Consider the following 17316-nt stretch of genomic DNA (forward strand, 5'->3'; position numbering starts at 1 on the left):
TCATGTTGTAAAAGACTTAATACATGAGTAACATTAACACAGATGTGATTAGAATAAACGTTTTCAAGCTCCATAGTTTAACATACCTGTTAGAATGGAGAGAAACATCAGAGAAAACACACAATGCTGCAGTGACAGCATGTTGAATAAAGGTAATGTTGATGGTTTGTGTATTAAACTCTGTTAAATATAGAAGTTCCTCTCTCTCTCCTGTAGTTCAGTAACAGCTCAGCACCTCCCCGAGTCTCTACGTAAAATGATTCTAGAATACATCATGAAAAATATTGAAGTTTATCAGTGTGTGACTCCCTCTGGTGGATGTTGTGGAGTATTGTGTTCTCTTTTCTCCAAAGGTTTTTGTACAGAGTTTTGGTGTTTCCTGTCACTGTGGGCTGCAGAGCACAGTAGTACACAGCAGAGTCAGACACCTTAGCTGAGATGATCTCCAGTTTAACATGTTTCTTTGACTTGTCAATGTGAGCTGAGAAATCAGAACTAGTTAGCTGACTTGATCCTCCCTCTGTGATGTAGAGCAGGAACTCTGGTCTGGATCTCTGGTATTGTCGGTACCACTGGATACTGAAGATAGCACCCTCATATGTACAGGTCAGGTTGATGTTTCTGTCCTCTGCAACATGTTCTTCAGTACTCTCTGGCTGTATGCTGTTCATGGAACCTAGGGCTGCAAAATGAGTATTATTCACGTCATTAACTTAAAAAGATAAACTTCTAGTTATGAAATAACTGGTTAATACAGCAGGTTATATGAGACTTTGATCTCTGTTCTAACACTCACCTATAAAGGGAGAGAAAAGTAAAAACAGGTAAAGCAACATGTTTTTGGAGTTGTTAAAGCCAAACAGAGCAGATGAGCAATGTTCTTCCACTGAAGTAGAATGAGAAACTAAACAGCCTCTCTGATGTGCAGACCTTCTTCTCAACATCAAGCTGATTGTGCTTTTAGTTCCTCAAACATTTCTGCTCTGGAGACAGAAACAATCTCATTGGTTGAGTTAAACGTCAGTGGGCGGGGCCAGAGAATAACCTTTTGCTGAAAAGTAAAAAGATAAAAGAGCAGTGAAGAGAAAGAAGACCTTTGGTGGATGTTTCTGGCTTTGGTGGAGTTGTTGTGTGATTGTCTTAAAGTTTGTCAGTGTGTGACTCCCTCTGGTGGATGTTGTGGAGTATTGTGTTGTCTTTGCTCCAAAGGTTTTTGTACAGAGTTTTGGTGTTTCCTGTCACTGTGGGCTGCAGAGCACAGTAGTACACAGCAGAGTCAGACAGCTTAGCTGAGGGGATGCTCATATGGAATTGTTTGTCCTCCACTTTAATCTTCAATCCAGGGATTACATTCTTGTTGTTTACTTCTGCTCCTGATGCAGTGTTTGAGATGATGAACTCTGGTGGTTTTCCTGGAAATTGTCGGTACCAGAAGAAATAATTACTAGTTGACAATTCCAAGTATCTGTAGGACAGAGTAACAGAGCTGCCTTCTAAACTGTTCTCTTCTTTCTCTACTGGAGTGAGTTATTCACAGCTGACTCCTAAAGGAAGAAATAACTCTGTTAGACTTAATACATGATTTACATTCAGATGTTTTTGGAATAAGACTTTTTCAGTCTGCATAATCTAATATACCTGTTAGAATGGAAAGAAACATCAGAGAAAACAAACAATGTTGCAGTGACAGCATGCTGATTAATGGTAATGTTGAACTCTGTTGAATATAGAAGTTCCTCTTCTCTTCAGTAACAGCTCCGCTCCTCCCTGAGTCTCTCCATCTCCTCGTAGCTCTTTATTTTCTCTTCTCTCTGATACACTCCTAAGATGTGATTCTAGACTAAATCATGAAAAATATTGAAGTTTAACAGTGTGTGACTCCATCTGGTGGACATTGTGGCTGTGCCGGTTGCAAGATAAGGGCCCTCAGTTGGTGGATCAGAAGGAGTAACCTCATCATAGTGACAGGGCTCATTCACAGCCCTGGGTTATTCCCCCTACCCAAACTTTACACTGAACACATTTTGTGCGTCTCTCCTTTCCTAGTGTGACTTCTCTCGTACATTGTCATCATTAAAAGTTTCAGCTTACTCGTTTCATGTTTTACAGCTGGTACTACGGTGGCCAAGACGGTTCAACACAAACACAAAAGCCACAACACAAAGGCAAAAGCTCCAATACAAACGCAAAAGCTACAACACAAACGCAAAAGATACAACACATACACAAAAGCCACAACACAAACGCAAAAGCCACAACACAAACGCAAAAGCTCCAATACAAATGCAAAAGCTCCAACACAAACGCAAAAGATACAACACATACACAAAAGCCACAACACAAACGCAAAAGCTACAAGACAAATACATAAGCGAGTGACAACAGAAGTGAGCGTATGTGGCTTTTGCGTTTGTGTTGTGGCTTTTGCGTTGTAGCTTTTGTATTTGTGTTTAAGCTTTTGTATTTGTGTTTTAGCTTTTGTGTTTGTGTTGTGGCTTTTGTATTTGTGTTGAACCGTCTCGGCCACCGTATGGTACGGGTTAACTTTGTTCCCGAACGTATAAAAGGTGGTAACTGTTGTTAATCCGCTACGTCCCCTTGAATATTTCTCAACAAAAAGATTGAAAGTAAACTGAGAATTAATATTTCAACCACAAACTGTAAAATTAATGACCTGCTGCAAATGCTTAAACCTAGCCTGACATGGTCATACTCAGATTCTAGTCAGAATGTGAATGTGAACTTCCCGACCTCGAATGTTGTGGGCGGGGCTAAGTTTGGCTGGCATCCAGGCTAGCTTAAACCTGCATTCTATCTGAATTCCAGCGGGGCTAGACATGCAGTTGCTAAAAGGAGGTCGGTTTCTATAGAAGTCTATTGGGGATATGACCAACTTCTCACTTGATTTATTAGTTCAGCTTTTTCTGCTTAAGGACAAGCCAACTTTTAGTAGTTTATTATTCTGTCCTCAGTATTCAGAGGTTACATGTATTGTGTGTGTACTCGTGTCACCACTTTAGAAGTATGTATTATGGCCGTTTAATGCTTCTGATGATGTGTGGACACGATATGACGCAAACGCGGTCTGAGTGACTGGCTGAGCCGAGCATCTCCAAGATCTGGCAACAACACGGACCGCGTAGCAATGATTGGCTACAGGAGAGAATACGTCCGTTCTTTGAGCCGATAAAATCAGTGGAAAAAACCTGGCAGTTTTGCAGCGCCCAGGTCGAGCTGAACGCAAGAAGCATTAATAGCTTTTAGGCATACAAAATATATTATTTACTTAGATTTATTAGTTATTGACACTGCATGTCCTTGTATGCTTTATTCTTTTCAGACTTCAAAAAGGTCAGTGTAGTAAACCTCATGTACATTAGATTGAATCATAACAGTTTTGGTAGTTGAATAAGTTCTTTAACATGCCATTTTTAAATGTTCATCATTCTTTTCTGTTACAATGAATTTACAATAAACCTGCAGTTACACTTTACTTGAAGGGATCTACATAAGAGTGACATGACAATGTCATAAACATGTCATAAATATTATAAACAAGTCATAAACGTTTATGACTATGCTTCTTTTATTAAGTGTCATTCGGTTTTTGTCATAATGAGTTAGGGTTAGAGTTAAAGTTCATGTGTTCATAACAGTGTCATGTCACTCTTATGTAGATACCTTCAAGTAAAGTGTTACCAAACCTGCACTGATAAACAGCAGCTTCTGCATTTTCAATTAACTACAAGTTTTGTTTTGCAAATTAACTTTCAAACTATACCATGAGACATTTTATATACAGCAGGCTCAAAACTTGGAGGAAGAAACTGTTCTGAAGTGTATTTATGTTAGAGAGAAGGAGGACATCCGTGGCGGGTCTTCCTCGTAGGGACCGGTTCAAGAAGAAGAAAAGGCTCTTCATCTCAGACTACCCCGCTGAACCATTGGATGTAAACTTTACTCAGACCAAGGTTGTTCTCTATGGTCTCTGTTGCTCTCTTGGCCCCACGCAGCTGTCCCCAATGATCCAGACTGTGGCTGGGTGTAAAAACAAATTGTAATAGTGAGAAAGGTATCATATTGTAGGCTATAGAGAAACTCAACGACTCAGAGAAGCTCTGCACAAACCAATGGGTGACGTCAAAAATGCTCTCTCCATTAATATTTAAAGTCTATGGTTTCAACATGTTAAGTTTTTTGCTCTTTTCAGAATGTTACTAGAATGTAAAGTGACAGTTCAGGATCTTTTGGTCCTCTGCAGCAGTTTGAGGTCAAATTCAAAGATGTTGAATATAACCTACCAGTGTTTTCTGTTTTATTAGTGTTTCAGTATCTATTTAGGATGCAGATCAACATGTTGAACAATAGAAGGAGCTCATTGTGGCCTAATGGCCCACAGGGTATGAAGAGGATTTAGTAGGTAAGTCAGAGTCAATTTATTTGTTGTCATGATGTCTTGTGTTTGAACCATCATACAGTTGGTTTGTCATTGATGTGGATTTGCTGCTCATGTGGATCCTCCCACAGTGTTACATTAGCAGCTGTAACCACAGGGACTCTGATAAAACTGGAATAATCAGAATCCATCTGATATGAAGCTGTGGTTTGAATACCACTTCCCTCCTCTTTGAAGAGTAGTCAGATATCTGTGTTCAGGGTTTTGTACAGCCTCTTCTACACTTTGTATCACTGTGTTTCTAGAGCACAGTAGTAAAGACCTGTTCTGCCAGGGTTAGTCTCTTTATGGTCAGTTCAGTTGTTTTCACTGTTGTTTTGGATATATTGCTTATCTGGGATGTATTCCATACTACTATGGTCGCTTGCTTGAGTATAAACTGAAGTGCCTGAAGGTCAGAATGATGTGTGTACCAGTAAAGTAAAGGATTACTATACGTTGTCTCATATTCACATCAGAGTGTAACAGATTCTCCTTCTCTTTTCCTGACTTCATGTGGGTTTACTGGAGAGATTTTGTCTCCAGCTATTATTCCTGAAAAAAAGTAGAGAAAATGAAGCCATTAGACTAACATTGTTCATGAGGCTGGGAGGAGAAGACAGAGCAAATGTCAACGTACATTTTTACTCTGGACAGAAACAACTCAACTGTTCAGAGATTTCTGCTCTGAACTGCAGTTTATATAAATCTTTAGAAAATAATAAAACCATGTTGTTCTGAGTATCTTACCAAGGAAAAGAGCAGCAAGAATAATCCACAGCCAATGTTCCATCTCTACAACAAGGTTTAAATCAACAGGAGAAACTAGCTGATGTTCAACATTCAGTCTGAGAATTGTTCTCTTCACAGCAGCACTTATTTTTGACTGAATGGTTGAACACAGTGCAGAAGTAGTGCACCGCCTACTTGATAATGCCACCATCTAGGGGAGGTACAAAGTTCAGTACAGCAGTGTAGAAAAAAGTCTTCCAGCAGCTTGTCAGTGTGTCAGTTTGTGTTTTTGTACAGAGACTGTGGGTTTGCTGTCACTGTGGGCCTCACAGCACAGTAGTACAGAGCAGAGTCTGTCACTGCAGCAGAGGAGATCTGAAGATCCACACGATGCTTTTCATCAGACAGTTTAGTAGAGAACCTTGTGTCCAATGTCAGAGATTCAGCTTTTTTTGTAAAGTTCATCCCTGAGATGAATATGATGAACTCTGGTGGTTTTCCTGGATATTGTCGATGCCAGTAAAACTCATCATTACCAGTTGCTTGTTTGGAGTATCTGTAGGACAGAGTAACAGAGCTGCCTTCCAAGCTGTTCACTTCATTTTTCACTGGTTTGAGTTCTTCACAGCTGACACCTAAAGGAAGAGATAACTTTTATATAATGTTGTAAAAGACTTATTCACAATCAGATGTTATCAGAATTACATTTTTTCAAGCTGCATATTCTAACCTATACCTGTGAGGATGGAAAGGAACAGCATAGAAAACACACAATGCTGCAGTGACAGCATGTTGAATAAAGGTAATGTTGATGGTTTGTGTATTGATCTCTGTTGAATATAGAAGTTCCTCTCTCTTCTATAGTTCAGTAACAGCTCAGCTCCTCCCTGAGTCTCTCCGTCTCCTCGTAACTCTGTATTTCACTTCTCACAGTTACTCTACTAGGGTAAAGTGATTCTAGACTCATCATATTGAAGTTTAACAGTGTGTGACTCCCTCTAGTGGACGTTGTGGAGTATTGTGTTGTCTTTGCTCCAAAGGTTTTTGTACAGAGTTTTGGTGTTTCCTGTCACTGTGGGCTGCAGAGCACAGTAGTACACAGCAGAGTCAGACAGCTTAGCTGAGGGGATGGTCATATGGATTTGTTTGTCCTCCATTTTAATCTTCAGTCCAGGAATTACGTTATTGTTGATTCCTACTATTCCTGATGCAGAGTGGGAAATGATGAACTCTGGCGGTTTTCCTGGATATTGTCGGTACCAGAATAAATAATTAGCAGATGAATATCTGTAGGACAGAGTAACAGAGCTGCCTTCTAAACTGTTCTTTTCTTTCTCAGCTGGAGTGAGTTCTTCACAGCTGATACCTAAAGGAAGAGATAACTGTTATTTCATGTTGTAAAATACATAATAAATGATTCACATTTAGATGTTATTAGAATAAAACTTGTTCATCCTGCATAATCTAACATACCTGATAGAATAGAGAGAAACATCAGAGAAAACACACAATGCTGCAGTGACAGCATGTTGAATAAAGGTAATGTTGATGGTTTGTGTATTGATTTCTGTTGAATGTAGAAGTTCCTCTCTCTTCTATAGTTTAGTAACAACTTAGCTCCTCCCTGACTCTCTCTCTAAAGTGATTCTTGACTAAATCATGAAAAATATTGACGTTTAACAGTGTGTGACTCCCTCTGGTGGACGTTGTGGAGTATTGTGTTGTCTCTGCTCCAAACGATTTTGTACAGAGTTTAAGGGCCCTATCTTGCACTCAGCGCAATTGACTTTGTACACTGACGCGTGTATATTCCTATTTTGCACCCGATGCACAGCGGACTTTTCCCTCCACAGACGCACGTCGGTAAATTAGGGAATGTATTTGCGCTCCCGGGGGCGGTCCAGCGAAAAGAGGAGGCGTGTTCAGGCGCAAACGTTCCCTGGTGCTATTTTGCAGTTTCAGAAAACAATTCTGGCACAGACCAGGACAAACCTGGTCTAAAGTCAGTGGTGCTAGTCTAAAGTCAGTGGCACATTATTCAGATGCTATTTTAGGGGCACATGTTTGGCCATAATGTATATGTATATATAATGTAGCGTGTGCACAACACGCATACACTTTGCTTCTGTACTTTATCTACACAGACTCAGCACTTCCCATTTTTGCAAACCATACATAATTACAAAGAAAAATATTACTGAAAATGCGCTTCAGGTGTTTGGAAAGGTCAGGAGGCACTTTACAGCACAGTCCTCAAAAAGTCCCAGCATTCTTTATGGCTTGTTGTGTTTTACACAACATTTCCATGAATGGAATGTGTTGATGACATAAATGAGAAAATATTAGAGGACTTAAGGAGACGTGATGTTGAACTGGCAATGCGCGATGAGCTCCTGGTGGAGTGGGTGGACAGAGATGGAGTGGGGGGAGGAGGAAGGGGCACAAGAGGAGTAGGTTGTGCGTTTGGAGGCCCACGCATGGATTTATTTTATTTACCACTAAAGAAATTTTCATTGATTTACTCCTTGATATTTATTCCTTTATAAGCAGTTATATATTACTGTATTCCAAATATAATTAGCCTATGTTTTATCCCCAACTTTAAATGCTTTAATTTAGGCTATTTTGTAACAGCACCACAGTTTACCGCACCACGTAGAACACTCTGGAACTGCACGCCTCACTCAAGTCGCGGACACTTACCACATTCCACCAGTGAAGCAGGTGTCAGTGGTAATGGACAACGCTGTCAACATGGTCCTCCCGGTGGAATTACTGAAGGGATCCGGTCAGTGGCCAGACGTGGAGTTGGTTAGGTATGCAGGCCACACCCTGCAGCTGTGCGTAAATGCTGCCTTACTTCAAAAAGGGACACAAAGCAAAAAAGGGTCTCAAAGAGAAACAGGTGCAGCAAAAAGCTCCTGAGCACGAACTCATCCAGGATGTGGCCACCCGGTGGACCTCCACCTGCTTTATGTTGGAGCGACTGTTGGAGCAGCGCTGGCCCATCACCGCCGTTTTATTGGACCCCAATTACACTGAGTGGAGTGACAGCAGCAGTTTGGACATGACAACAGAGCAGTGGAATATGGCTGAAGACATCACAGACGTTCTTAAGCCCTTTATTACACTGACCGAGCTGTTGTCGGAGGAGACTAACATATCTCTGTCTGCGGCCTTCCCAATGATTGAGAATCTAAAAAAATGTCATCTTGCCGTCACAGATAACGATAGTCCAACAAAGAAGAAGATGAAACTTAAGCTTGTGCAGGAAATAGATAGTCGATGGAAACTCAAAGACTGAGTTGTGGTGACAAGCAGCCTGTACATTTTAGCTGCAGTACTAGACCCGCGCTTCAAACAGCTACCTTTTCTTAATGATAAGAAATGGGATGAGGCCTATTCTGAAGTCATAAAACTTGCACAAAGGCTAAGCCTCTCAGGAGAAAGAGCAGAGCAGACGGGGGATGATGAGGACCCGTTGGCAATAAAACAGAAAACGGCAAAAGAGAAGGAGATAGCAATGCTTCTTTGTGGACATGGTGCAGAGGTTGTCCCTGATGAGCCAAGCGCACAAAGATCCTCTTGCGATGAAATGAAAGATTATCTTCAGGACAGAAGTAAAGTGGACACTGCTGGGCCACTTGCGTGGTTGCACGTTATGCCCAAACCACACCTAGCTACTTCAGAGCAAAACATTTTGCGTAATTTATCCCGCCGGTATAATAGCAACAGCGCCCAAGATCCACCCACAAAACTACTTGCGTTTCATGTTTTATTCTTGCGTTTCAGATCTTTTAAATAGGGCCCTTAGTGTTTCCTTGTCACTGTGGGCTGCAGAGCACAGTAGTACACAGCAGAGTCAGACACTTCAGCTGTGATGATCAGGGCCGGTGTTCTAACGGAACACCATACCCATCAGAATGGGATACCTTCGGTTAATGCGCATGCGCAGCAGTGAAATTTGTGGAATTGCGCATGCGTTAAATTTAAACCATCATTTCAGCATACCTAAGATTACAAGCGGTAAGTGTTGGTGTATTATATCGCATATTATATACACATTACCTAATTGCATGCCTTGTACAATCACAAGAAATGTTGACAGACGTTTTTAATATATTATTTTTAGCAAGTGGAGTCGTAAAGTCGCGTAATGTCGTGTTAAAACGTTAAATCTGGTGTATTATATACACATTACCTAATTGCATGCCTTGTACAATCACAAGAAATGTTGACAGACGTTTTTAATATATTATTTTTAGCAAGTGGAGTCGTAAAGTCGCGTAATGTCGTGTTAAAACGTTAAATCTGGTGTATTATATACACATTACCTAATTGCATGCCTTGTACAATCACAAGAAATGTTGACAGACGTTTTTAATATATTATTTTTAGCAAGTGGAGTCGTAAAGTCGCGTAATGTCGTGTTAAAACGTTAAATCTGGTGTATTATATACACATTACCTAATTGCATGCCTTGTACAATCACAAGAAATGTTGACAGACGTTTTTAATATATTATTTTTAGCAAGTGGAGTCGTAAAGTCGCGTAATGTCGTGTTAAAACGTTAAATCTGGTGTTAACTCGAGGTTCTAGCGTTTGGCGCCATGTAATGTTTGACTTTTAAATGATTAATGCTTATTTTTCTAAGTGTTGTATTATATCGCATATTATATACACATTACCTAATTGCATGCCTTGTACAATCACAAGAAATGTGATAGAAATGACTTTTAAATGATTAATGCTTATTTTTCTGCTAACTGTAGTTTAACCATGGAAAATAAGTGGGAGGAAATTTTCAATTACCTTTTAAAGGGTTCATACCCTGCAGAGCTAAATAAAGGGCAGAAGCAAAGCCTAAGGAAATACTCCTCGAAATTCAGGATTCACGGTCAGTATTTACTATCAAAATAAGTCTGTAATACTAACAGGAATATGCACGTGTTCATATTTTGTATTTATTATTGGTTATGTCAATATTCCTTAAAGATGGAGAACTACTCTTTGGCAGTCACAGAAGAGTCATAAAGACAAAGGAGGAGGCTAGGAATTTATTTAAAGAATTTCATGCCTCACCTATTGGAGGACATACAGGAACCTTAAAAACACGAGCTGCCATGTGTTCACGGTTCTACTGGTATGGCATGACAGTGGACATTGACAAATGGGTATGTAGTTTATCTGTTCATCCATAAGCCAAAATTTTTATTTTTATAAGTCTATATCTACATATTAATAGCTATGTGAAAGTTACTGTTTGTAATTTGAGCTTCTTTTTTTTTTCAAGATATCTGAATGTGACCAATGTCAACGGGTGGGACCACCCCTGAATGCAGTTAAAACTCTGGACTGCATCAAGGTCACCATCTTTTGTAATCGACTAGATTTTAACAATGCTAAGCATTATTTTATTTAATCTATTATGCATTCAAATCACTAATAGGTATCTGCTGTTTGGGAGCTCATCGGAATTGATCTCACTGGTCCACTCCAAAAAACATCTACTGGGTATCAGTATATATTGACAGTCACTGACTATTTTTCCAAGTGGGTGGAGGCCTTTCCTCAAAAGACAAAGTCTGCATTGGAAGTAGCCAAAAACCTTTGTACAGTCATTTATAGACATGGCTGCCCTAAGCGCATACTGTCAGACCAAGGACGGGAGTTTGTCAATCAAGTAAGCTTCACTTTATGCATTTTGTTCTGATTATGTCATTTGTAATTTGGTGCTCAAAAATACAGATTTATTGATTGAAATATTTGACAGAAGTACTATAAACCAAAATGAAAATAATGTTCTGATTTTTTATTTTTTTTATTTAGATCAACAGCACACTTTGTGAGCTGCTTTCTATTGAGAGGAGTGTTGCGGCTTACCATCCCCAAACAAATGGGCCTGGCGAGAAAACCAATGATAACATCAAACGGTAAGCATTCATTATTCTGTGCGTTTTATTTTCAGGGTTTTGTTTATTTGGAGCTCTTCTGATCATTATTACCAGAGTGTATTGAAAGTTGGTAGTTTCTGTCTTGAAATACATTCATTTAGAAATAATTCTAAAAATTATTTTTCTAGGGCACTTAAAAAGCTTGTTAATGATCAGCAGGATGACTGGGACCAGTACCTAGATGCAAGTCTTTTTTCACTGAGATCCAAAATACAAACCACAACAAAATTCTCACCATTTTTTACTTTTTATGGGCGTAGAAGCTAGATTTCCATCAGAAGTGCCTGTTGAACTGCCGGTAGGTTTTTTTTCTCTTTTTCTTGAAAATGGCTTTCTGTTAGGGCCAAGCATCAAGTGACCAAACATTTTAAAAGATAGGCTTAGATAATATAGCTTAAACCACTAGGGCTGTCACTTTACGTTCGAAAATCGATTGCACAATCGATCGGACCAACCAACACAAGTTTTTTAACGATTTTAATGGTCTTTTCTCGGAGCGCTACGATACGCCCGCAGTGAACGCGCGTCACACAGCAACTGCAGGCTCTGACAAACACAAATAACAGCAAATTATACTTCTGCATAATGTTTCTCTTTTTACTACAAAAGTGTGAATTCTGCCGGTATTCAGACAGTCTCATACATACAGATACAGATTCGGGCTACAATTGCCTAGTCAAAATTTTATTGTAGATTAATTTAGTGTAAAAGTCTATACTATGAAATGTACAAGTCATTCATTATCTATTTTGTTGTAGCTTTCAACAATAATACTCCCTGAAGACTGCAGTGAATTTCTCAGGGACAGTCAGAGAATGCAAGAGAGCACAAGAGAAAAGGTTGAGGAGAATATTGCACAGTCACAAAAAAAAATGACAGAGGCATTTGCAAAAAGAGTTCAGAAAAAGTACAGAAATGTGGAGTTTAAAGAAGGAGATGAAGTACTCTTACTGAACATGAGAAAGAGAAGCAGGAAAGGAGGGAGAATGGAAGCAGACTACACTGGAACCTACACAATTCAGGAGATTTCAGGAAAGACAGCAACTTTACAAACACCACAGGGTGTCTGTCTTAAAACAAAATATAACATCAGTCACCTGAAACCTTATAAAAAAAGTAGTGCCAGCTCTCAGGTCCCAGCCCCAACCAGCTCTCAGGTCCCAGCCCCAACCAGCTCTCAGGTCCCAGCCCCAACCAGCTCTCAGGTCCCAGCCCCAACCAGCTCTCAGGTCCCAGCTCCAACCAGCTCTCAGGTCCCAGCTCCAACCAGCTCTCAGGTCCCAGCCCCAACCAGCTCTCAGGTCCCAGCTCAAGCCAGCTCTCAGGTCCCAGCTCAAGCCAGCTCTCAGGTCCCAGCCCCAACCAGCTCTCAGGTCCCAGCTCAAGCCAGCTCTCAGGTCCCAGCCCCAACCAGCTCTCAGGTCCCAGCTCAAGCCAGCTCTCAGGTCCCAGCCCCAACCAGCTCTCAGGTCCCAGCTCAAGCCAGCTCTCAGGTCCCAGCCCCAACCAGCTCTCAGGTCCCAGCTCCAACCAGCTCTCAGGTCCCAGCTCAAGCCAGCTCTCAGGTCCCAGCTAAAGCCAGGTCTAAGGTCCCAGCCCCAACCAGCTCTCAGGTCCCAGCCCCAACCAGCTCTCAGGTCCCAGCTCAAGCCAGCTCTCAGGTCCCAGCTAAAGCCAGGTCTAAGGTCCCAGCTCATACCAGTTCTCTGCTACCTGTTTGGAGTAGTGCTCAAGAACAAGGTGCAATAGAAACTCATAAGTTAGTTCTGACCTGTTGGTCGTTGGTTTAAACCGGTTGGTCATCAAGTTGCATGTTTCTCCCATGACCTGTTCCTGGTCATGGTTGCATGTGTTCTTTGTTGAAAATGTAAATGTTACAGTTTTTCATCTAAATATTAACAAGACTAATGTTCTGTGTTGCAGTCCAAAAACTTTGGTCTTCCAAAGATACAGGACAAGTGGAAGCAGTCGTGGGACCATACAAAATTTATGATACCTCTTTTAGAACACTATCGGGACACGGCTGGCTTTCAGATGAGGTGAAAGTACATCCATGTGATATACAAGTTTAATGTTTCAGTGCTGTATCAAATTAAATTACTAACAACTTTTTTTGTTTACACAGATCATTGATGCATACCTGCACTGCATTATGAAGTTAGCCAAGGTAATAAATTAAATTTCACTCCTTATCTGTGTTTTCATTCTGTTGTTAGAAATACTGGATCTAACAGACCAATACTGTTACAGATACCTGTGCATTGTTTGGATGCTGTACTTGGGTCCTCTGTCTTTCATCGTGGCCAATTCAGAGTTGTTCAAAAGGTAATATGGTTTTATTACAGACTATGTAACCTTATACACATGCATGTTGGAACTTTGGATTTTAAGTGCTCTCTTCTATTTTTAGATGAAGTTACCCACAGCCTCAACTTGGATTTGTCCTGTAAACGTTGGAGGTCACTGGATTTTAGTGGTACTTTTCTTGATTCTGTATTTACCACAAACTTTCTTGGTAGTTTTTGGTGTGTCTATAAAATCTTTAGGGATTGTTTTAGGATTAACTAATACATTTTTTTAAATTTCAACAGATTGTGAAAATGGATGAAAAATCCCTCCTTGTGATAGACCCCCTCGGTAATGAAAATATGTACCAGAGAAAAATTCTTCGGAATTGGAGGTAATGTAAACAAGCCTTTCTTACTGTGTTTGTAGACTAATTTATTTGAATATGTTTCTGAACTAATGACTTGTACAATAACAGAAATTTTTGGAAGACAAGAAATGTCAGTGAAGGCCCGTGGACGATCCAAACTGCAAAACACAATCTGCAGCAGGACGGCTCTAGTTGTGGAGTCTTAATTTTGATGGTATGGATATTATTGATATATGTAATTGGGGTGAATATGTGTTACTTTACACCTACACTGACTCTTTGTAGTTTGCAGAGCTCATTCTCCAAGGTAGAAGTATCTGCGTTGCTCAAACAGACACAAAGGAGGTCTTAGCCGCAAGAGTCAAAATTGCAGCCACTCTTCTGGAATGCAAAGGTATCCATTAATTATCAATGTCTGACTTGTCCTTTGAGAAGAGACTATATTCAGGATAAATTGTGCTAAAGTCTTGCAGCAAATGTCTTTAAATTAACATTGCTTGTGTTGCACTATTTTTGTTTTTAATTTAAGATGGTGTGGAAGATCTCTGTGTTTCCTGCAACATGTTGCAGTTTGATGCTGAGGAGGATTTCACAGAGATGGTAATAAGACAATAGGTTATATACTGACAAACTGGCAACTTTCACTATCCAGCCACTCAGCTTTTTGTCTTCATCTGATGTAAATCAATTCTGATTCACCCGACAATTGCAGAGTCGTCTGACTATTTCTGCAGATGACAGGTCTCTGACTTAAACTGGAAGTCTGAGGTGTACAGAGGGAAAAGGAATGGTGAGAGTACGGTCCCCTGTGGTGCTCTTGTGCTGCGGAACACCTGGTTTGACACACAATCCTTCAGTCTCAAACTGTGGTCTGTTTGTCAGGTAGTCATTGATCCAGGCGATTGTTGAGGGCTTCACCTGTGTCTTCTGGAGTTTCTGACAAAGCAAATCAGGCTGAATTGTGTTAAATGCACTGGAGAAATCAAAGAACATGATCCTCACAGTGCTGCCTGCTTTGTCCAGATGACAGTGGGTTGGTTGAAGCAGGTGGATGATGGCATCTTCAACGCCAACTCCACTATGATAAGCAAACTGCAGGGGATCCTGATATGTTCTAGTTTGCTTACTCAGGTGGGGCAACAGTTGTCTCTCCAGGACCTTCATGATGAGGGATGTCAGGGCAACAGGTCTATAGTCGTTGATGACTGATGGGTGACTTTTCTTTTTACTGGAACAAGGCAGGATGTCTTCCACAACACTGGAACCTTCTGGGTTAGGCTAAGGTTAAAGAGGTGCTGTAGCCATCCATCTGGACCTGCAGCCTTATCTTGACCCCCTGCCAAATTATTACCTCCCTCATTGAAGTCATTACCTGATTGCCTAATCCTAACCCCTCCCCCACAACTAATCCTAAACCTACCAATACAAGGGGGGTAATAATTTGGCGGGGGTCGAAATTCTGCACAACACCGGTTCAGTCTCTCCAGCTCCCTCTTCATCTGACTTCTAGAGACAGACAAGTGGGAGGCGAAGGGAAATGGAGCAGCAGCATCTCCTGGTTTGGTTCAACTATGCTGTGTCTTCTTTTTGCTTACCTGCAAGCATTTCAGTAGTGTTGTGACATTTTCTTCATAAGGGATGGCAATAAAATCCTTTGGTCTTTTTATGAATTTATTTCAGCTTGTTACCAAGCAGAGCAGAACGCAAAGCATTTTGTATGACTCTTCTCCCCCACTAACATCCGCCCCCCAATCCAGCCCACATGAACATTAGATAAAAGGTTCTCAGGACTGGTATGGCCTTGTAAGATGTCATGGTGTCTTCTGGGACAGTCCACTCTTCTGAAGTAGTCAGTAATCAGCAATCTGACATTCCTAACTGCTTTCACTAAAGCAGGCAATACAGGCATCCTTGAAAGAATTTACATTACAATAGTCTTAACTATGGCTATTTAAGGCTCATGTAGCAGTAAGAAGAAATGTATTTCATCTTACTGCTAGTACAGCTGAAAAAGTTTGTAACAATTCTTCAATGCTTCATTGATTATATATTGCACTTCTAAAGTGAATTTTTAAAATTTTGTCTTTAAAGGTGCAGTGTGACATATGCTCAAGATGGACGCACAAGGAGTGTACCCCTGCAACCCTTGCCTCAGAGCATTTCAAGTGTAAAAAGTGTGTGTTAAATGCATAATGTTTGCCTCAAACTGTTGAAAAGTTCTATGAAATTTGTATTAAAATATTTTTCAACCAGTCTATAAACAATGAATGTTTTTAAAATTTATTTTGTTTTAGTAAGATACACAGAAATAGGTTATGAAGGGGTACGCTGGTAAGTGTGAAAACTAACAAAAAAGGACCCCAATACTTCATTTTCTATGAGCAAGACCTATCGAAACAATGGGCTATCAAAACAGCATACCCCTTTATAGACTGTATTTTTATTAAACCAGGGGTTATCAAAACAGCATACCCCTTTATAGACTGTATTTTTATTAAACCAGGGGTTATCAAAACAGCATACCCCTTTATAGACTGTATTTTTATTAAACCAGGGGTTATCAAAACAGCATACCCCTTTATAGACTGTATTTTTATTAAACAATGGGCTATCAAAACAGCATACCCCTTTATAGACTGTATTTTTATTAAACCAGGGGTTATCAAAACAGCATACCCCTTTATAAACTGTATTTTTATTAAACCAGGGTTATCAAAACAGCATACCCCTTTATAGACTGTATTTTTATTAAACAATGGGCTATCAAAACAGCATACCCCTTTGCATTGATTTATTTTATTAAACCAGGGGTTATCAAAACAGCATACCCCTTTATAAACTGTATTTTTATTAAACCAGGGGTTATCAAAAAAGCATACCCTCTTTATAAACTGTATTTTTATTAAACCAGGGTTATCAAAACAGCATACCCCTTTATAGACTGTATTTTTATTAAACAATGGGCTATCAAAACAGCATACCCCTTTATAGACTGTATTTTTATTAAACCAGGGGTTATCAAAACAGCATACCCCTTTATAAACTGTATTTTTATTAAACCAGGGGTTATCAAAACAGCATACCCCTTTATAGACTGTATTTTTATTAAACCAGGGGTTATCAAAACAGCATACCCCTTTATAGACTGTATTTTTATTAAACAATGGGCTATCAAAACAGCATACCCCTTTATAGACTGTATTTTTATTAAACAATGGGCTATCAAAACAGCATACCCCTTTATAGACTGTATTTTTATTAAACAATGGGCTATCAAAACAGCATACCCCTTTATAGACTGTATTTTTATTAAACCAGGGGTTATCAAAACAGCATACCCCTTTATAGACTGTATTTTTATTAAACCAGGGGTTATCAAAACAGCATACCCCTTTATAGACTGTATTTTTATTAAACCAGGGGTTATCAAAACAGCATACCCTTCACAAACACCGGTATGCTGTTTTGACAAAGTAGGCCAAATTGACAGACCCCGCTATAAAACTAAACTTCAAGTATGCTACATCGACAGAACACC

At 39.9% G+C, this 17316-nt stretch overlaps 1 protein-coding gene and 1 long non-coding RNA gene across 2 annotated transcripts; one reads left to right on the forward strand and one right to left on the reverse strand.

Annotated features, from left to right (window-relative positions):
• Window positions 1-398: 398 nt before the first annotated feature.
• On the reverse strand, window positions 399-7923 carry LOC120568497 (the record flags this gene model as incomplete). Its single annotated transcript, XM_039816057.1, has 5 exons — window positions 7871-7923; window positions 6256-6502; window positions 2108-2192; window positions 797-886; window positions 399-682 (listed from the first exon to the last, which is right to left on the reverse strand). Coding segments are annotated over exons 1-5 (759 nt in total), but the record flags the coding sequence as incomplete, so codon positions are not given.
• Window positions 7924-10272: 2349 nt separating this feature from the next.
• LOC120567895 lies at window positions 10273-10844 on the forward strand. Its single transcript, XR_005640629.1, has 3 exons — window positions 10273-10342; window positions 10462-10533; window positions 10618-10844. It is a non-coding gene; the product is annotated as an uncharacterized LOC120567895 (long non-coding RNA).
• The last annotated feature ends 6472 nt before the right edge of the window (window positions 10845-17316 follow it).

This window comes from Perca fluviatilis, chromosome 11 (assembly GCF_010015445.1).
Source record: "Perca fluviatilis chromosome 11, GENO_Pfluv_1.0, whole genome shotgun sequence".
Lineage (NCBI taxonomy): Eukaryota > Metazoa > Chordata > Actinopteri > Perciformes > Percidae > Perca > Perca fluviatilis.